Source organism: Acomys minous (assembly GCF_964271855.1).
Source record: "Acomys minous genome assembly, chromosome: 12".
NCBI lineage: Eukaryota > Metazoa > Chordata > Mammalia > Rodentia > Muridae > Acomys > Acomys minous.
In genome coordinates, this window is record NC_140493.1 from 111,029,746 (window position 1) to 111,050,302 (window position 20,557).

The window sequence follows — 20,557 nt, forward strand, 5'->3', positions numbered from 1 at the left end:
GAGAAAGCCTTTATGAGTCAGGGAAGACAAGTCAAGGTGGCTGCTTTCTGACTCAGGCTGGAAGACAGCAGCAAATGACCCCGCAGGTGCCACTTTTCAGAAGAGAATCAAGGGAGGGCTGCGTCAGACCGAGTAGGCGCGGTGGTGGGTTTTGACTGGGCATGTTACCTGGGTGAACCAAAAGACGCTTCGGTTGCTGCACTTCAGGACGTTGCTAGCTGGACCTTGGCAGTCAGGCTCAGGAGGAGAAAGTAGCCAAATATGGGAATGGACCTTGGTGGCTAGCTTTAGGGATGTAATCGGGTGGTTTTCTTTTTCAGGAAGGCAGAGGGGACAGGGATAAGGGCAAGGTGGCCAGAGCCAGGCTGGCCACACTCAAGGTGGGCAGAGTGTTAGGATTCTGCTTCAGATGGCCAACCTCTGATGTCATTGCCTACCTGCCACGGGGGCGTGGCCCTGCTCAGGGCTATGTAAAAGGACAAATCTACCTCGCCCCTCTCTCTACCTCTTACTCTTCCCTTCTCTTCCTCTGTCTCTCTTCTCTGTCTGTCTGTCTCTGTCTCTGTCTATCTGTCTCTGTCTCTGCATCTCTCTGTCTGTGTGTGTGTGTGTGTGTGTGTGTGTGTGTGTGTGTGTGTGTGTGTGTGTTGCTCTCTCTGTCTCTCTCTGGGGTACTCCTCCCCCTCTCTTTCTCCCCCCACGCTGATTTAATAAACCTCATATAATCTAATATCTGACATCTTCTATCTTGTTCTCATACATAAAATTGGTGGCATGAAACTCTGAACCGAAACCCAGAGGAGCACCCCATTGTCTACAGTCCTGTCTCTCAATCCTGCTCCCCCACATCCCGTGCTTGCTGAGAGCCACCTATGAAGGAGCCTTTCTGGCCACCTCTCAAGACTGCCACTGAACCCCTGATTCTAAGCTAAGTATCCTGGCAGACTCCTACATCTGGGACATTGTCAAAGCAGCTGCCCACAAGTGCTGCAGTGCAGCACTATAGATCGAGCCAGCTGGGTCTGCACTGCTCTTTTCAGCTGCAGATGCTCTCAGACCCTGGACAGCAAATGCAACAGCCTGTTCTTCTGGAACCTGGCCAACATTTCAGATATATATATATATACATATAGTATATATATATATAGTTTGTTTGTTTATTGTTTTGGTTTTTCGAGACATGGTTTCTCTGTGTAGCCTTGGCTGTCCTGGACTCACTTTGTAGACCAGGCTGGCCTTGAACTCACAGTGATCCACCTGCCTCTGCCTCCAGAGTGCTGGAATTAAAGGCGAGGGCCACCACGCCCGGTAACATTTCACCCTTTTATACCCCCATCACTGCCCTACTATCAGCAGGAAGTAGTTAAAACCATTTCTCCATTGTGCAAAAGGCTGAAATGGTGTGTCCCAAACCCAGCACAGCTCGGTCCCTATCTGCTGCAGGACATGGCTGACATACTCTGCCCTCTACCCTAAACTTTCAGGGCAGGACTTTTCCTTCCTCTTCACCATACAACTGGACATTTGTTTCTATTGCTATTTTTCTCTCTCTTTTTTCCCTTACCTACATTTATATACTTTAACTTACCTTATATAAAACAATCCAATGTTCCCCATTTTTTGTTTGTTTGTTTGTTGCTATTTTTGGTTTTTTGAGACAGGGTTTCTCTGTGTAGCCTTGGCTGTCCTGGACTCGCTTTGTGGACCAGGCTGCCCTCAAACTCACACCGATCCACGTGCCTCTGCCTCCCAAGTGCAGGGATTAAAGGCGTGCGCCACCACCGCCTGGCTTCATTTTTTACCTATTGGAAAAGGTAGGAATGTTAGCAATCTGCTTCAGTGGACCTACCTTTGATGTCATTGCCTACCTGCCACGGGGGTGTGGCCCTGCCCAGGGCTATGTAAAAGACAGACCCTCCTCCTGGCCCCCTCCCTCTGTCTCTGTCTCTCTCTTGGGTGCCCCTCCCCCATGCTCATTTAGTAAACTCCTCTATAACATAAAGCTGCTGCTGGTCCCCACCTTCTCCTTATCTTACTCTCGTCCATAAAACAGAGACCCTTCGTAGTCAGTCACTGAGCAGTCCTCTTGGCTCCAGTCACCCCTGCACTGTGGTCTGACAAGCTGACAGAGCTGCAGGCAGTGTCTCCCCAGGACTTTACCCTCCTCCAGCATGGGATGGGGGGTTGGTTCTAATTTCTTGGGGCTCACTGTTTCGAAAGTCTGACAGCCAGAGGGCACAGGTGCGACATGTCCCCTCCTGGAAGAGTGGTCACAACACAACAGGAAGCAAGGGCCTTGTACATTGTAGGCCACTGCTCTACCCTTAGCCACACCCCTGCCTGCCAACCAGGTGTCCTAGGTTGGCCTTCAACTGGCAATCAATCAGTCAATCCTCCTGCCTCTGCCTCCTGAGTGCTGGGATCCCATGCAGGCTTGCGAGCATCCCCAGCCCGGGCTTATGCCTCAATTCATGACCCTCTTGTCAACCTCCTTGAGTTTTCTGTGTGATCACTCTACCTGTATTTGACTATTTCCTACTGAGCAAGCTGACGGACCTTCAGGTCTGGGCTGGTTTTAACCTCTCACTGAAGCGTTTGCCACAATGTCCTTGGGCTGTCCAGACCCAGGCTTGTGTCTTCCCAGTTACCTTGCGCCCTGTCGCCTGCAGCCACTAGGGGGCGCAGCGAGATCACATGACTGGATTTGGACGCCTACACTGGAGGTAGTATCACCTGGTCCAAGGGCTAGAGCCCCGCCCCAGGACCACATGACCCACACCTTTCTGCTGGGCTAGGAAGTCCGCTATCAGGAGGGTGTTTGCTCAGGTGAGCTGGTGGTGCTGGTGAAGGTTGGAGGCCCCCCCACCCCTACTCTACTGCCCCGGAGGAACTGCCTCCTTCAATCAGGAGGGACCTACTCTCAGCGAGTTCCTGCTTGGGAGAATCGAGCAGAGAAACCGAGGTATAGGTGGGAGGGACCCCCAACCAGGGAGTTGGGGGACACTGACCTTAGTAATGTAGGGGCCTACAGCAAAGTCCAGATTTAGTTCTTGTCCTCAGTGCTAGGCTGGTAAAGCTCATTGTGTGTTCTCATAGAGGGAAACTGAGGACCAGAGAAACCGAGACCCTTAACTTAGACCTCCTGTGTCTGAAAGTTTGGGGTTGGACTCAACCACTCCCCTGACAGACAACCCAAGTGCCAAGTCCAAATACAATGACAAGGGAGTCTTGACTGCAGGTTGGAACCCTGGCCACCTTTTCTATGCAGTGACACAGCAGATACAGGGAGGTGGCCTCCAGTCTCAATTGAGAGGGGGTTTTACAGGTTTTTGACAAAGAATGAGGTTTTACAGTGTATAGTTGGGTGACATTTGGGCAGAAAAGGTGCAAGTAGGGACAAGTTGGGGGCAAGTTGGCCTACAGAAAAGATTGGTTGAAGCAGTCATGGGGGCGTTAGGAACTTTGGCCTGGCTTCGCCTAATTGGTTGTTGCTGTGTGCCAGACCACCTGATGCTCAGCTTGACCAGCAGAGAGTATATTTGGACTTTCCCAAAGTGAGCTGATTGTGTTGCTAGGGAATATTTTTCTGTTTAGACTAATTTGTGGTTTTCCTGGAATCTAGGTTCAGCCTTTGGCTAGGTTTAACACAAAATGGAGTTTCTTTTTCTAAACAGAGTTGGTCTGGTCCTTACACCTGTGCTTGGTGGTGCCTTGCATCCTGCTGCTTTCCAGAAAGCACACTTGGGTCTCCAGGTCAGCCGGGACCTCTGACCCTAACTCTGACCTCTGTTCCTTCGCCGTTTTTTCCTCTTAAGTCGTGGAGCTGACCGAAGGGGCCCGAGCTGCCTTGTCCGTTTTGTGGGCTTTATTGGATGCCTGTGTTTCTCAGTTGTGCCCTGGGGCCTGCTGGGAAAGTGCTGGAAGGAGCAGATTCCCGACCTGCCCATCAGAATCTGAGCCTGTGAGTGCCCTTGGGCGCTGAATCATGATCAGGGTCACATGTGCGGAGGCCAGGTGGAGCCAAGACTGCAGTATAGACAAAGTGGGTGTCTGGTCTTCATGCCTGGTCCACACGGTGTCTTTCTACTGTTAATGTGGAGGCTGGGCCCCTGGTAGCTCATTATGGCTGCTGGGCACCTGAAGGACCAACGCATGACTGGGGGGTTGGAAATCGCAGCCCAGCCAAGCCCCCCAACTTCCACAAGATGCTGGAGGTGGCCCACCAACACCAGCCATGCATACGAAAGTCCTGCAGAACTGAACAGAGCTGGGTGTGAGCATAAGTACCAGAAAGACCAGCCTGTGGGAGGTGCTGGCAAGATTCCAAGTCGTCCCTGGGTTCATAGCACATTAGGACAAGTCTGAGCTACCAGAATCCCTGTCTCCAAATGGCATCCAAGTGGGTTCAGAGAGCATCCTAATTGGTCAACACATTTAAGTGCTGGCAGTGTGCAGGGCACTCTGTCACCTTATTCCTAGCCTTTCCCTGCCCATCTCTTCATTCTGGCTGGCACTGACTTACAGCTTTCAAAACAAACCACCAAGGCTTACCGCCAGCCCGTGAGAGGTATGGTAGCAACCTAGGTCTTGCAGCTGGCATCTAAGTTGGCAGAGTCCCAGCTTTGTGGAGTCTCCCCTGATCATACTTAATATCAGAACTGCGTCACTGGGTCACAATTCACCCCACCCCTGCACCCCACAGGAGAACTGGAGAGCAACTGACAGGAGAGAGTGACGGGAATTGTGGGTAAAAACCTGTCAACCAGGAGGGCTCTGACTCCCGGGTGGCCACTGTTGAACACCATGTGCTTGTCAGAATATTCACAGCTACCCCTTCTGCAAACAGGCTGCTGTCTCAGGAGTATGTCTAGTGACCCTGAGAACCTCTAATGTGCTGAGTCCTGTCTCCCCTGCTCCCCCAATCCTGCCCCCACCACATCCTGAAATCAGCCCAGCTTCTGCCCAAGCCCCAGTTCCTGAAGGCCCACAAGTCCCCACTCCTCGGCGGCCAGTTTTAGCCAGAGAACCCTGCGACCTGTCCTGGGCTCTTTACTGCAAACCCTTTCTTCTTCCCCAGGGATTAGACTTCAGTGGGGTGCCCCCACCCCCAAGCCTTCCACTCACCCTTTCCTCTCTCACACACGGCCTCCTGATAAGGGCCTGGCTGCCTCTCACATCTCTCTGTACAGTGTTTTGGGGCCCATGTCTGCAGCCAGCCCCCTGCCTCTCAGGAGTCTCCCGCTGTCTCCTGTCCTGTCTTCTGCTTTCCTCGGTATCGCTGTGGAGAGGGACACATTGTCTGCCTCCTTCCCCGCACTGGCACTGATGTGGGTCCAGGACGCTCTGGCGCACCCACGTTGGCACTGGCTCCCTCTCTCCGCAGGCCTTCAGGACCTCCCCTGCTGCCCCTGCCTCCAGTCTCTTAGCATGAACACAAGGAAGCCACTCTGCTCCCACTCCGTGCTTGGGCTCTGCTTCCTCCTCTCCTTGTCCCTAGCTGTCCTTCTGGGTCACATCATGCTCCAGAACCTCCTGCTGTTTCCCCAAGACCTTCCCGAGTCCTCCCCAGAACTGTGGAAGGCTTACAGACCTCACCATCAGGACAGCGACCATCCAGGGCCCCGGAACGTCCAGGAACGCCCTGACGAGCCTGGACCAGTGCCCACAGGGTGTGACGTACCACCCAACAGCCGCTTTGACTGTGCTCCTGACAAAGGCATCTCCCAGGAGGAGTGCGAGGCCCGTGGCTGCTGCTATGTCCCCACAGGGCGGGTGCTGAAGGGTCCACCCATGGGGCAGCCCTGGTGTTTCTTCCCGCCGAGCTACCCCAGCTACCGGCTAGAGAACCTGAGCACCACAGAGATGGGGTACACAGCCACTCTGACGCGTACCAGTCCGACCTTCTTCCCAAAGGATGTGCTGACCTTACGGCTGGACGTGCTGATGGAGACAGAGAGCCGCCTGCACTTTATGGTGTGTGTGGACACGGTAGAGCCTGGGTAGAGCTGGGTCAGGCAGATAACTTTCCCAAGGACGGCCTAGGCAGAGACAGTCCCGTGCAGACAGAGGGCATAGGCAGAGCAGTGGCTAGGTGTGTGTGGACAAGTGACCACTGTGTGGACATTTTTCCAATAATATGTGTGGTCTGGCTGTGTGTGCATACCAGGTGTTGCCACAGTCATAATAGAGGCTCTAGAAGGCAGGCACAGGTGGTAGACAAGCCGTTCAAGAGAGCTGAGGCCAAACATGTATATACCACATACATACACACACACACACACACACACACACACACACACACACACACATGCACGCATGCCGGAAGGAGTGTGTGTACAACTCACACATATACGCAAGTACATGTGTATATCTAATGCACAGGTAAGTTAAACAAATATAAAGTATTGAAAACTATTTGTGAATACATGTGGTGGTCCCAGTGCATGCCTGTAAATCCAGCACTCAGGAGGCAGAGGCAGAGAGTTAGAGGCTAGCCTGGTGTACAAAGTCAGTTCTGGGACACTCAAGGCTACACAGAGAAAGCCTGTCTCAGAAAAACAAAAGAGTGCGTGGGGAGATGGCTCAGCGGTTATGAACATCGCTTGCTCTAGCAGAGAGAGAACCAGAGGACCCAAGTTCAATTCCCAGTGTCCACATGGCTCCTCACAAGGATTTGTAACCCCAGTTTCAGTGGATCCAAACTCTCAGAAATCCAGGCAAAACACCAATGTAAACAAAAGTAACAACAACAACAAAAGTTAAAAAAAACAACAAAAGAGCTGTGTGTGGGGCCTGACATAGGTCAGCAGTAGAGCATGTGCTTGCCGTGTGTAAGGTCTGATTTGATGCCCAGCAGTGAAAGCGAGCATCATGCTTGAACTGACAGCGTTTAGGAGGCTGCAGCAAGAGAATCTGTGAATGAAGTGTCAGCCGCGGGTCCAGTGAGTCCCAGACCTGCCCGGGCGGTAGAGTAGGAACTTACCTCAAAAGTAATCAATGAAACTGAACGGTAAATAAAGCAAAGCAGAGAGGAACACACGCCAGCTGTTGACTGTTTACCTGAAAAGCGAGTTTAGTGGATGTTCTGCATTTACCAGGCTGAGGGAGCGCTCCTCCCCTGAGTTAAGTGGTTGAGGAAACTAAGGCTCTTAGTCAAGCACAGTGTGCAGCCGCCCTGGGAGCTGATCTGGCTGACTGTCCTGCAGCCTTGTCTCCTGGAGGCTTCAAGGGAGGGAGGGGCACCAGGCACTTGAAGGGCTTTGAGCCACCGTCTCTCCTCGCCTAGATCAAAGATCCCGCTCACAAGCGCTATGAGGTGCCCCTGGACACCCCGAGGGTGCTGAGCCGGGCGCCATCCCCACTGTACAGCGTGGAATTCTCAGAGGAGCCCTTTGGAGTGGTCGTGCGCAGGGAGCTGGATGGCCGAGTCCTGTGAGTTGGCTACCTGGAACCCTAGTGGACAGGGACCTGGTGGCCCCTCAGGGCCAGAGCTTCAGGAGGCAGCAAGCCTGTGTGCCTCCTCCCTGGCTCAGCTCTCAGCCTGACAGCTGCCTCTTTCTGTTTTTGATCCACTGCTGTGATAAACACCATGCTCGAAAGCAACATGGAGAAGAAAAGGTTAATTTCCCCGCAGGGGCTCCAGGTCTCTCCATCACAGGAGAAGTCAGGACAGGAACTCAGGCCATGGAGGAATGCTGCTTGCTGCCTTACTTCCCATGGCGTGCCTAGGGTGCTTTCTTATCCAACCCAGACCAGCAGCCCTGGGGTGGTGGCACCCACAGCATGCTAGGCCCTCCACATCAGTCAGGCAAGGAAATGTCCCCCATGGGAAGGCTTCCAGGCCAATGTAATGAGGTGTTTTCTCAGCTGAGAGTCCTTCCCTCTTCTCAGATGGCCCTCGCTTGTATCGAGCTGACAGAGCCAAGCAGCACAGCTTTCTTCCTGCTCCTGGTCCTCCAAGCGCATGCCCGCCATGAGTACTGTTGAGTGCTGGCCCGGGTCTAGGCTGGGTGTGTCGACACTGGGTCCCAAAGGTTCCCTCTGTGGCTTCCCAGTGAGGACTAATACTCCCAGGAGATGCGTGGCAGTGTGTGGTGACAGCTTGGTTGATAGGACAGAGTGCTGGACACCCACAGTATCCAAGATGACCCACCGCTAAGGGTGATCTATCCAAGTGCCAGTGGGACTGAGGCGGGACAGTGGTCCTGGCCACAGTGGCACCAGTGTCAGTGGGACTGGGGAGAGACCCTGGTCCAGGCCACAGTGGTGGCCCTGCAGGTGGCATGCCTAGTGGCCGCCCTGCGTTTTACTCTTCAAGTACGCATCTCTACCGCCTACGCCAAAATGACTCATCCTAACGCCATCACCCTCGGTGTTATCGTAACCCTCTTTGGACTTTTAAGGACACAGGCCGAGGTGAAGGGCTGGCAGGGGACTGAGGGTCCCTGCCATCAGCCTCTCCTGTGCCTTGTGTTGCTCCAAAGCTCCAGTCCCCATGGCAAGTCCTCATGTTTGTGCCACGGTGTCCTCTGTCCTGCTCTGTGTCCCCCTGAGCATGCCTGCTCTGCCTTTTCTCACTGTCCTCAAGTGCTAAGCACTTCTGGGGTTTATGTGGTGTCCCAGGGTTGCTATGCTGCTGGTGAAGTCAGACTGTCCCTCTCCAACCGTCCCTTAGAAGGACCCATCATCCTAGATTGTTGTAGCCTGGGGTCTAAGGGACTCTGGTGTCTCCACACAGGCTGAACACAACTGTGGCCCCCCTGTTCTTCGCTGACCAGTTCCTGCAGCTGGCCACTTCGCTGCCCTCCCAGCACATCACAGGCCTTGGTGAGCATGTCAGCCCACTCATGCTCAGCACTGAATGGACTCGGCTCACCTTATGGAACCGGGATGTGCCACCATCGGTACGAGATGGACAGTGGGTGGGAATGTGGAGGCTGGGGTCCTGGGTGCGAGGTGCTTCTCTTGTCATCCCAGCCAGGTGCCAACCTGTACGGGTCACACCCTTTCTACCTAGCCTTGGAGGACGGTGGCTTGGCTCACGGTGTGTTCTTGCTAAACAGCAATGCCATGGGTAAGTCACCAGATGGAACTGCTCAGTAGTCGCTTCTGTGGCAGAACTGGAGGCTGTGCCTGCCCCAGAGACATCCTGTGTCCAAGGGAGAGTCCAGTGAGCAGAGGCCTCATCTCGCTCATCCCCTTGGGACCTAAGGATGTCCCGGGTGATTTCCCCAGGCTCGTCTGCTCCGTGTTGTGTTCTTCAGGCCTTGCTGGGTTGGGCTCAATACAGCTGCCCCGCTCCTACCCTTCGGGCATCCCCCAGGCTTCATATGGGAAGGGTCCCACTCTAACTACAGGGTGACGCATCTGTCGGGGACTCACGCCTGAGCCCAAGCTGCTTTCCCTCCAGATGTGGTCCTGCAGCCCAGCCCGGCCCTAACCTGGAGGACCACAGGCGGGATCCTGGATGTCTACGTGTTCCTAGGCCCAGAGCCCAAGAGCGTTGTGCAGCAGTACCAGGATGTTGTGGGTAGGGCCTGCGCGGTGCCCACTGGCCTCAGAACCATGGCCCTGCCCCAGGCCCCTGCCCTGTGCCCACTGGCATCACCCCCAGGGTCCCTGCCTCCTCCCCAGGCCCCTGCCCCCCTCCCTCAGGCCCTGCCAACGTGCAGTGCTGTCCCGCAGGATACCCCTTCATGCCTCCATACTGGGGCCTGGGCTTCCACCTGTGCCGCTGGGGCTACTCCTCCACCGCCATTGTCCGCCAGGTGGTGGAGAACATGACCAGGACTCACTTCCCCCTGGTGAGTGGGAGTCAGGGTGGGGCCGCCCAGCTTCCACACTCTTGACTCCGGATCTCAGCCTCAGCTCCCATTCCCCGCTGCAGGACGTGCAGTGGAATGATCTAGATTACATGGACAGCCGCAGGGACTTCACCTTCAACCAGGACGGCTTTGCCGACTTTCCAGACATGGTGCGCGAGCTCCACGAGGGAGGCCGCCGGTACATTATGATCGTGGTGAGCAGATATGGCTGCAGCCTGGCTGCTTCCCGCGTGGGGCCATGTCCTCCTGCCTGAGCGGCTGCCCTGGACATTCCCTGAGTCTTTGATGCTCAAGGAACATCCAGACGTTTGCAGGCTTGGTGTCTGCTGTCCATGTTCCTGGAAGTACCTGTCATGCTCAAGGCTCCAGGGTCAGCAGGCAGCATCTGCTTAACTGCTTGAGCAGCCGTAGCTCCCAAGGCAGGGCCATAGCAAGCTGGTGATGGCCTCAGAAGTAGCTGGAGTTTATGTGTCTCCTGGACCTGGGTCTCCCGCAGGCCAGCGATTGCAACGTAGAAAGGAAACAGACTTGCCTTGTGCCTGTCCCCACAGCTGAAGGGAACAGGGCCTCTCCTACCTGTGGTCTCCTGCCCCACTTTAGCCAGAGATGTAGGGTCCAAGAACACCAACAGGCCACTGCCATGGGCCTCCTACAGCAGAGGAAAGCGAGCTATGGGTGGTTAGCCATATCAGGCCCACACCTGCTTCCTCACCACAAGAGTTTGTCAGGGTCAATGGCAGCGCGGGCCCCACACAAGTTAGGCTAGCTCTCTACCACTGAGCTGCATCCCTAACTCTCTTTTGAGTTTCTGCCTCATTAGGTCTCCCATGCAGGCCTTGATCAGAACCCTCCTGGGTTAGCTTCCAAGCAGCTGGGATGTCCAGCCTGCATTACAAGGCCAGCTGCAGTCTTTTGTTTTGTTTTGTTTTTTCTTTTAAAGATGGGCCCTGAAAATGCCAGCCTGGTCTAAAAAGCAAGTCCAGGACAGCCAAGCATACACAGAGGAACCCTGTCTCAAAAAACCAAAACAAACAAACTCACAAAGGTTGGCCTGCTTCTATTTCTGAATGGCTGGAATTGGTTTTGGTTTGGTTTGGTTTTTTTGTTTTGTTTTTTGTTTTTTGTTTGTTTGTTTTTTGTTTTTGTTTTTTTTTTTTTTTTTTTTTTTGGTTTTTCGAGACAGGGTTTCTCTGTGTAGCCTTGGCTGTCCTAGACTCTCATTGTAGACCAGGCTGGCCTGAAACTCACAGTGATCCACCTGCCTCTGCCTCCCAAGTGCTGGGATTAAAGGCGTGTACCACCACACTCGGCCTGTCTGGGAACTATTTTTTAAATCTTTATTTTTTGAAAAGTAAATGGGAGCCAGGCGAAGTGGTGCAGGTCTTTAATCCCAGCACTAAGGAGACAGAGTCAGGCAGATCTCTGTGAGTTCCAGGCCAGCCTGGTCTACAAGAGAGTCCAAGACAGCCAGGGCTCTGTTTGAAAGACAAGTACTGTATTAGAAAAAACAAAAACAAAAAAACCCTAAGTAATCGGGGCCTGGAAAGATGGCTCAACAGTTAAGCGCATGCTGCCTTGAGGAGGTGAGGAGTAAGGTGCCCAGGACACACGACAAGCAGCTTGCTTGTAATTTCAGCACCTTCTTCTGGCCTCTGAGGGCGTGTGCACACAAACAGACATATTTAAAAGTAGAAGCCAGGAGGTGGTGGCGCACACCTTTAATCCTAGCACTCTGGGAGGCAGAGGCAGGCAGATCTCTGTGAGTTTGCGGCCAGCCTGGTCTACAAAGCAAGTCCAAGACAACCAAGGCCACACAGAGAAACCTTGTCTCAAAAAACAAAAATAAGTGAAAAAATGAAATAAAAGAAGCAAATAAGGGGGCTGGAGAGAGATGGCTCAGTGGTTGAGAGCACTGACTGCTCTTCCAGAGGTCCTGAGTTCAGTTCCCAGCAACAACATGGTGGCTCACAACCACCTATAATGAGATCTGTGAGTTTATGATGCCCTCTTCAGGCCCACAGGGTTACAAGTAGGAAGAGCACTGTAAACGTATACATGATAAATAAATAAATCTTAAAAGAAAAAAAGGAAATAAAAACGGCTCTCTCCTAACTCTGGAAGTAGAAGGTTGGGACAATCACATGTCCAATCTCACCCAGGAGCGTCCAGAAGACTCCTCACACTAGCTGATTGCTGACTGTGCGCCATTTTCCTGTACCATCCCATCTCCACCTCACCCAGTGGCTGGCACCAGGGCTTTGTCCTCTTCTTTCCCCAGAATCCGGCCATCAGCAGCTCAGGCCCTGCTGGGAGTTACAGGCCCTATGACGAGGGTCTTCGGAGGGGCGTGTTTATCACCAATGAGACTGGACAGCCACTGATTGGGAAGGTAGTGTGGGGGGTGGGGATGGGGTCAGGGGGACAGGTAGCTGTCCAGGGCCAGGGTCAGACTCAGAAACCATCATGTCCAGTAGACACAGCGGGGCTGGGGGAGGCCTCAAGAGGTAACTCCTGACACATACCTTGGACTTCTGAAGTGGAGATGCGTTCTCGGGCATCATGAGCCACTGGGTCCAGCTCAAGCCTAGCAGACCTATGTGAGGATTTGGGGGTCTCCCTTGTCCTCCTTACCCCTAAGGGCTTCTGGGAGTCCTGAGTCCCAAGCTTCTCCTCCTACAGTGTCCCTGGTAAGGGAGGGGCAGGCTTGGGTCCTGAGTCTGATGGTGGGACCTCCAGTGGGGTTCTGTCAACTCCTTCCCAATGTTTTGGTCCCATGGCTCCTCTGCCCCGTGGCTTTGTGTGCAGGGCTGGCCTTGGCTCTCCCAGAGCAAGAGCCCTCCAAGCCCCTAGGCATTGTGGGACCAGCTTGTTTATTGTTGGGCTTGGGGTTTGCTGCTGTATGTCAGGGTTGACTAAGATTGAGGCTGCTGCTTTGCTCAAAACCAAGGCCTGACAGGGCTGTGGTGGAAGATCTACCTGGGACTGTTCTCCTCCCCCTCGGCTCGCTATTCAGGCTTGGCCAGGATCCGCTGCCTTCCCTGATTTCACCAACCCAGAGACCCTTGACTGGTGGCAGGACATGGTATCAGAGTTCCATGCCCAGGTGCCCTTTGATGGAATATGGATTGTAAGTATAACCCCGATCCTCCCTGGGTGCACCCCCAGTTCCTGCAGGCTGACCCAGCTTATATCACCGCGGCCTCTTCTAGGACATGAATGAACCATCCAACTTCATTAGAGGATCTGAGGAGGGCTGCCCTAACAACGAACTGGAGAGCCCACCCTATGTGCCCGGTGCGCCGCCCACCTCGCCTGCCTGGAATGGGGACAGAGCTGGTTTAAAGCAGGGAGCCCCCTTCTGTGGTTTGGAAGATGCAAAGTTCTCAGGGTTTGGCAATCAGTAGGCAGAACAGCCAGCAGCTCAGAGAGGAGAGAAAACCCAAGGGTGAGGTCCTGCAAGGAGTGACACAGACACTGTCATATGTGTGCAGTGCCTCGGGGGAAGGAGACTGCGTTTGAATGGTCAGACCCTTGGGATGACTCAAGAGAGATGGGTGTGGAGGCCGTAGGTCGGCAGAGGGTCGTCTTTGGTCCCACCTGCCTGTCTTTGCAATAGCAGAGGTGAATAGTGATGTGCCCCAAGCCCCACAGGGGAAAAGGGGTCAGCATTAGGAGGCTCCGCCCTGGGCTGAGCCCAAGGAGCTGACAGTCTGAGCAGCAGAGGAGGAAGGCACCACATGGAACCTGAAGGAAGTTCCTTACTAAACTAGTTCTCCTCTGGCCTAGGGGTGGTTGGCGGATCCTTGCAAGCAGGCACCATCTGTGCCTCCAGCCGCCAGTTCCTCTCAACACACTACAACCTCCACAACCTGTATGGCCTCACTCAAGCCATTGCCTCCAACAGGTGAGGCTCTGCCCTGGGCAGCCAACAGCCTGCACAGTAGTCACAGTGGAGACTAAGGGGGGGGGGCTCCTAGCAGGGTCACTGAGAGGGGAGGAGGCCACCCCAGCACCCTGGGTTCAGTGATGCATACACATGCCTACAAAACTGTTTGGTGCTCCTGACCCCCGCTTGGAGCTGGCTTTTCCCACACATTATGCCCTGAGCATCCTAGATGTTAAGTGGGTAGGGGTTGGTACCTAGGGATTCCATGACTCCGCTAAGGCTCACCCACAGATGACATCCAACTCACTGGGGCAGGGCTGACTGTGCCTAGCATACTCTGGCCCACCCATTCTGTTCTTACCAGTTCCCTCTCAGAGCCCTGATCCCCTTGCCACTGGCCCCTGGGGCTGTGTTCTACCCCAAGGGGGGACGTGTAGTACCCATGGGAACCCAGTTCTCTGTGTTTCCCAACCACTCAGGGCCCTCGTGAAGATTCGGGGAACACGACCCTTTGTGATTTCCCGCTCAACCTTCCCTGGCCATGGCCGATATGCTGGCCACTGGACAGGGGATATATGGAGTTCCTGGGAACATCTCGTGTACTCTGTTCTGGGTAAAGTACAAGCTGCCCGGAGGGCTCTGGGTCCCCTCCGGGGGGCTGTGGGTTCTGGGCTCAACACTACAGATAATACTGAGATAGCCTGGGGATGTCTGCCGTCTGTGTGGGATGGGATGCCTCCAGGCTCCTACTCACTTGTGCACATTGCTCACCCGTCAGCCGCTCACGCGGGCACCTTTCTTCCCAGTACCCTGTGTGCACTTCACTCTGCCTACAGCCGGAAAAGCCCTCAAAACCTCATCTTGCGCAGGTCTCTGGTGACTCTGGCCTGAGATGCAGGCCATCTGCTCTACTTGCCCTCAGCCTTGTAGACTGCAATGCCTGGAGGCCAGGAGCCAGACTTAGAGCTCCTTGCAGAGCTGGGGTCTGGACTTCCTCCCTTCTCTTCTGTGTTCACTACAGCTGAGGAGCCCTTTCTGTGGAGTCAAAGTAACAGGAATCCATCCATGACAGTAACCAGACCCTGGGTTGGCAGGGCCACACCCCTGTGCACAGAGGTGTAGCTTGGTGTCCTTGCACAGTCTTGGGGACCCCAGAAGGGAGGGACTCATGGTCTCCTGGACATCTCACTGCATTGCTGTGGCTTCACCTCTATCCTCACAGGACCATGTCCCCTTGTGACTTAATCTCCACATGGCATTTCCTCAGGACCACACTAACCACTTTACCTCAGTACCATTACATTTGGAAAGTTCTAATTTCCAAAAAGGTCCCAGGCCTACACCCTGTGTCTCTGAACACACTGGGTTGCTGGTCAGCTCTACTGGTCCCAAGCGGTAGGAAGTAGTTGCTGACCCCAAGTGGAAAGCACAGGCCAGTGGGCTCTTGCGAGTCATGCACTGATAGTGAGTCTAGGTTAGACCTTCACAGCAGGTGTCTGTCCGTTTGCTGTCTTGGGTAACCTCCTGCTATTCTGCCTCAATACTCAGAAATCCTACAGTTTAACCTGCTCGGCATGCCACTGGTTGGGGCGGACATCTGTGGTCTTATGGCAGATGTGTCTGAAGAGCTGTGTGTGCGCTGGACACAGGTGGGGGCCTTCTACCCTTTCATGCGGAACCACAACCTCCAAAATCGCAAGGTAGGATGGGGCAGCATGGGAGCCCTCACCCCCAAGGCCTTGCCCGTGTGAATCCTACACTGATGGGGAGAGCCCAGTCCGTAGTGGCCTCCACACAGGACGGCCAAGGGGCTATGGTTCTCTGGGTGGGCATTCTGTTGACCCATGGCCTGGGAGCCCAGAGAGCTGCTGTTGTAGTGTGCTTTCTGTCTCCTGTGAAAACATTATGACCAAAAGCAGCTTGGGGCAGAAAGGGTTAATTTCATCTCCAGCTTAGAGTTCATCATGAGAGGAAGTCAGGGCAGGAAGTAAAGCAGCAACCATGGAGGAACAATGCTCCCTCCTCACAGCCCAGGACCACCTGCCCATGCAGTGCCACCCATGGTGGACAGGGCGCCCCTACAGCCATCCTTAAGTGAGGAAACTGCCCCCATCTCACCCCAAGGCCAGTCTGGTGGAGGTGTTTTTCTCAAGTGAGGTTCCCTTTTTCCAGATGATGCCAGCTTGTGTCAAGTTGACAAAAACTAAACAGCTCATCTCCTTTGCCCTCTCTGCCCACACAGCCGCAGGAGCCATATCGGTTCAGCGAGGCAGCCCAGCAGGCCATGAGGAAAGCCTTCACCCTGCGCTATGCCCTTCTGCCCTACCTGTATACCCTCTTCCATGGCGCCCACGTCAGAGGGGACACAGTGGCCCGGCCCCTCTTCCTGGAGTGAGTCACCTGGGTCAGGGAGTGACAGTGCCAGTCCACATGTGTCCCTGGGAGGACTTACTGGAGGTCTTCCGGTGCCAGGGAACTCACTCTGCTGTGGGCTGTGTCCTACAACCCAGGCAGGCTGTGACAAAAGTGCCCAATGCTCTCAGGCCCCTAGAGCTCAGTTCTGCCAGGACATCCGGACTGTGGACAACTGGCTGAGGTACCGACCAGGCCTCCTGGCTGATGAGACTTGGATGAAATGGTCATGAGTTGTCCATTTGGGGTGACTTAAGGGAAGAGGACAAACAAGAGAGGCCCCTTCCATGTCCCCAGACAGGACTGTTCACATAGGAGGCGTCCCCAGAGGACAGAGAGAGGATGGTTCTTGGGTGGAAAGGCAAGTAGCTTGAACTACAGATATCACACACAGACCACACACACACACACACACACACACACACACACACACACACACACACACACACACACACACACGGACTACACATGGTTAAGTAACAGTTGCATGGGGGAGATTGCTCAGTGTGTAAGGTGCCTGCCTTGCTGCCTGAGGACCTGATCTCAGGTGCTCATGTTAAAGAGCTGAGGCTGAGGGCGTGGTGGCGCTGCCCTTCAGTCCCAGCACTCAGTAGGCTGAAGCAGTTGAGTCTCTCTAGTTTGCGGCCAGCCATGTCTACACAGTGACTTCTAAGATAGCCAGGGCTACAGAGAGAAACCCTGGCTCAAACAAATAACAATCAAACAAACCTGGCATGGTGGCCTTCACTTAGCTCCAGCATCCCTGGGGCGTAACTGGCTGCTCATCAAGCTTCAGGGCCCCCGTGTGACCCTGTCTCTAAAGACCAGGTAGATGACACCTAAGGGACATACTAGAGGCTGGCCTTGGACTCCACATGGCTGCACAGGCATGCACTTGACACCACCCGCCACCATTGCTCACTCTCTCACACACATACACACGCACAAACACATACACATACACACGCACAAACACACACACACACACACACACACACACACACACACACACACACTTCAAGCAGATGTAATTTACCCAGAAGCACCTGCCACCACAGGAACGAGAGGAACCAACCATGGCCCTCAAGGCAGCTGTGGGGCAGGCCCTCAGCATGCGCGATCCACGCAGAAGTGTGAGGACACACTTGTGCACACTCAGGGTATCTTTGGCTCCCTGATGGATGCCTTAACTCCACAAATGGAAACTGGTCCCAAGCGGTCATCTGAAAAGCACCACGCTCTGTCTTGTCCCTAGCACTGTGGTCCTGCCACATGGTCAGAGCAGAGCCCAGAGGTGAAGTTAGCAGTGGTGAGAATGTGGAGAACATCGATGCTTTCATGTACTCACAGTTTTGACTGGAAGGGTGGCATTGCTAGTTTGAGACTCAAGAAACAGTGACAGAACCACAGGCGCCCAGCTCCTCCTGTCTGAACCTGGAGAGTCAGCAAAGCAAACCTTGCTCTGGGCTCTGGCAGAAGCAGCCCAGATCCTCTGGGTCCTGGGTTTCTCAGAGCCTGTCTCTGCACCTGCACAGCTGACGTCAGAGCCCCAGGCTCAGGCCCTCATGCTTGTCTCTCCTGTGAAGGTTCCCTGAGGATCCCAGCACCTGGTCTGTGGACCGCCAGCTCCTGTGGGGATCCGCCCTGCTCATCACACCTGTGCTAGAGAGTGGGAAAACTGAAGTGACTGGCTACTTCCCTGAGGGCACGTGGTACAACCTGCAGATGGTGAGTCCCAAGGTCCTCAGACCCAGCACTGGTGGGGACTAGAGCCGCCATGGCACATGGCCTATCAGTGACAGGCTGAAAAGGTGCACCTGCCCTGAAGTCCCAGCTGCATGCTGAATCCTCACCTGGGCACCGATGCCACGACAGCGCACTGCTGTAGGTGAGAAGATGCAGGCTGACAGCTGACGGGGTTAACTCCAGGGCCCCGCAGCCACTGAGGCTGAGCTGAGCCAGGCGGTCATTCCTACAGCAGGTCCAGCTCCGCAGTCACAGCCAGCCTGTCTCAGGAGCACTCTTGTACCACCACACACAGCTGCGGGGGGCAGGAGAACGTGGCTCCAAGTGCCAGCGTGGCAGCATGGGTGCTTCCCGGGACCCTTCTCATGTGACCCCTTCCTCCAGGTGCCAGTGGAGGCCCTTGGCAGCCTCCCATCTCCTCCGTCGCCCCTCAGAGCTGCTGTCCGCAGCAAGGGGCAGTGGTTGACACTGGATGCCCCACTGGACACCATCAATGTGCACCTGAGGGCGGGCTACATCATACCACTGCAGGTACCCAGAGCCAGCAGCTCCAGGGCCCAAGGAAGGCCAGGGATGGGGACTGGAGGCTGCTGGAAGGATGCTGGCAGGGAGCTGGCCAGGGCACTAGGCTTTCCCTCTGGCAGGGTAAACCCGGGGCAGCGGGGGAGGGGCTGAAAGGAACAAATGTGGGTCTTTCAGCTCTTGGCCAGGGTGGTCACCACACATCCTGGGCTACTCAACCCCAGGCCGGGCCGTCACCGCAGATGTCCTCCAGGTCTCCAGGGTCACAGGTGTGACATGTGTCCTCCCTCTTCCCAGGGTCCCAGCCTCACAACCACGGAGTCCCGAAAGCAGCCCATGGCTCTGGCTGTGGCATTAACAGCAAGCGGCGAGGCCTGTGGGGAGCTGTTCTGGGACGATGGGGAGAGCCTGGGGGTCCTGGAGCGTGGGGACTACACACTGGTCACCTTCTTAGCCAAGAACGTGAGTCACAAGGCCCGCCCAGACTGGTGGAAGAAACATGGGGTAGGGCTGTGTGACCTGATGGACGGAGGGCCTGGGCCACAGTGGCCACCATCCCTGCGTCAGCACAGAAGAGGCCGCCCTGTGACGCATCTGTGAGTCCGGTTGTGGAGGGCTCACTGTCACAGACAATGTCGCTTCCTTCCCCCTCTACGTTACCAGAATACCATTGTGAACAAGTTAGTCCACGTGACCAAGGAGGGGGCTGACCTACAGCTGAGGAAGGTGGCTGTCATGGGAGTGACCACTGCCCCCACCCAGGTCCTTTCCAATGGTGTCCCTGTCTCCAATTTCACCTACAGCCCTGACAGCAAGGTAGGAGGGCAGGCTGGGGATTGGGTCTTTGTCCTGGGGGGCCTGAGTGAAGGGGGTGCTAAGGACACCAGGCACTCACTTGGTCCAGGCATCCTCAGACACACTACTGGGAGGGAGACAGGGCACTTGGCCTCACAGAGGAACAGGGCCACTGGGACCTCACCGCTCGCCATATCTCCCTTGGGAGCAATGATGATGGAGGCTCTGAGCCTCTAAACAGCACCTCGTTTCCAATGGAATCAGGTGCCAATTCTGAGGCCCTGGTCCCTCTGCCTTGGAGAGGGATGGCCCGGGAGCAGAGGCCGCCATCCCTGGGTTCGCCCCCCTGAGAGCTGTGTTATTCCTGGGCTCCCAAGACCCAGCATGCCCTTGTCTCTGAGCAGGAAGGCCACCTTCCAGGGCATCTGAGGTCTGGCTGTGGGTGGGAACCACTTGGCATCCGAGCTCTTTTCTGTCTTGCAGACCCTGGCCATCCCTGTCTCACTGCTCATGGGAGAGCAATTTCAAATTGACTGGTCCTAGCAGACTCGCCTCGTGTGGGTGGTGGCACCTGTCAGGCGGAGTCCCGGTTTCCTGACACATCTCTGAGGTTCTCCATCTGTTGCTGCTTGTTTCCTTGAAGGACTGTGAGAGGGGGGCTGGCCTTGCCTCCTGCCCCAGCTGTCTGTCAGACACTAGAGAATCTGCAGTTGGCCAGGCCAACATCAGACCATGCCGCTGCCACCCTGCAAGCTGACAGAGCTGTTGGTGGCACCAGGTTGAAGGGACATGAGCGGCTCTCTCTGTGAAGTGCACTTGTTGGAGCCACCTCTCTCATCACTCCTTCCTATCACCCTCGTGCCCCTGATTGCAGGCAACTCTCATCCTCAAGGCTCCCACGCTGCTCCGGCCTTGTTCCCAGTCTTCTCAGCCTCAGCCTGTCGTTATCTGGTGCCCTGTCCCCTGAGCACGTCCTTCACAGGATGTGAGCGAGTGCATCAACTCCAGGGTGATTTCTCCATCCCCACGCCGCGGCTCAGTCACGCACAGAGTCCGTTTCACCAGGTAACGTCACAGCCGCAGCCCCTACAACTTAAGAACCACCAGGTTTCCATGAGCTCTAAGAGGTCTCCCTGTGTGCTTTACTTTTCTACTACTGTGTCATCTGAAGACATTTTGTCCTGACAAGTCCATGTCACGAGTTGTTTTCCATCATCTTAAAGAAACTTGCCAAGCCGGAAGTCACTGTTTTTCTTCAGACTTCTACTATGGTTTTGTTGTCTGGCTCTTACTTCAAACCTCTCAAGCTGGATTCTGCACATGATGTGGAGTTAGGGAGAGAATGGTCTGTTCATGACCAAACCAGGAAAGC

The 20,557-nt window shown here is 54.9% G+C and overlaps 1 protein-coding gene across 6 annotated transcripts; it reads left to right on the forward strand.

Annotated features, from left to right (window-relative positions):
* Positions 1 to 2,814: 2,814 nt before the first annotated feature.
* LOC311579753 (lysosomal alpha-glucosidase-like) lies at positions 2,815 to 20,446 on the forward strand. 6 transcript variants are annotated; one of them, XM_084750582.1, is made up of 21 exons: positions 2,818 to 2,962; positions 3,816 to 4,309; positions 5,384 to 5,973; positions 7,286 to 7,431; positions 8,738 to 8,903; positions 8,977 to 9,073; positions 9,410 to 9,529; positions 9,685 to 9,803; positions 9,887 to 10,018; positions 12,103 to 12,213; positions 12,781 to 12,951; positions 13,034 to 13,187; positions 13,611 to 13,728; positions 14,190 to 14,323; positions 15,259 to 15,410; positions 15,953 to 16,101; positions 17,709 to 17,850; positions 18,253 to 18,399; positions 18,688 to 18,852; positions 19,054 to 19,206; positions 19,669 to 20,446. In XM_084750582.1, the coding sequence occupies exons 2-21, from the start codon at positions 4,123 to 4,125 to the stop codon at positions 19,726 to 19,728; spliced, it is 3,213 nt and encodes a 1,070-aa protein (XP_084606708.1). In that variant the 5' UTR covers positions 2,818 to 2,962; positions 3,816 to 4,122; the 3' UTR covers positions 19,729 to 20,446. The 6 variants fall into 6 exon arrangements, with proteins under 6 accessions (XP_084606713.1, XP_084606708.1, XP_084606710.1 ...); XM_084750584.1 differs by having other exon boundaries at positions 2,819 to 2,962; positions 13,034 to 13,118; XM_084750583.1 differs by having other exon boundaries at positions 2,819 to 2,962; positions 12,838 to 12,951.
* The last annotated feature ends 111 nt before the right edge of the window (positions 20,447 to 20,557 follow it).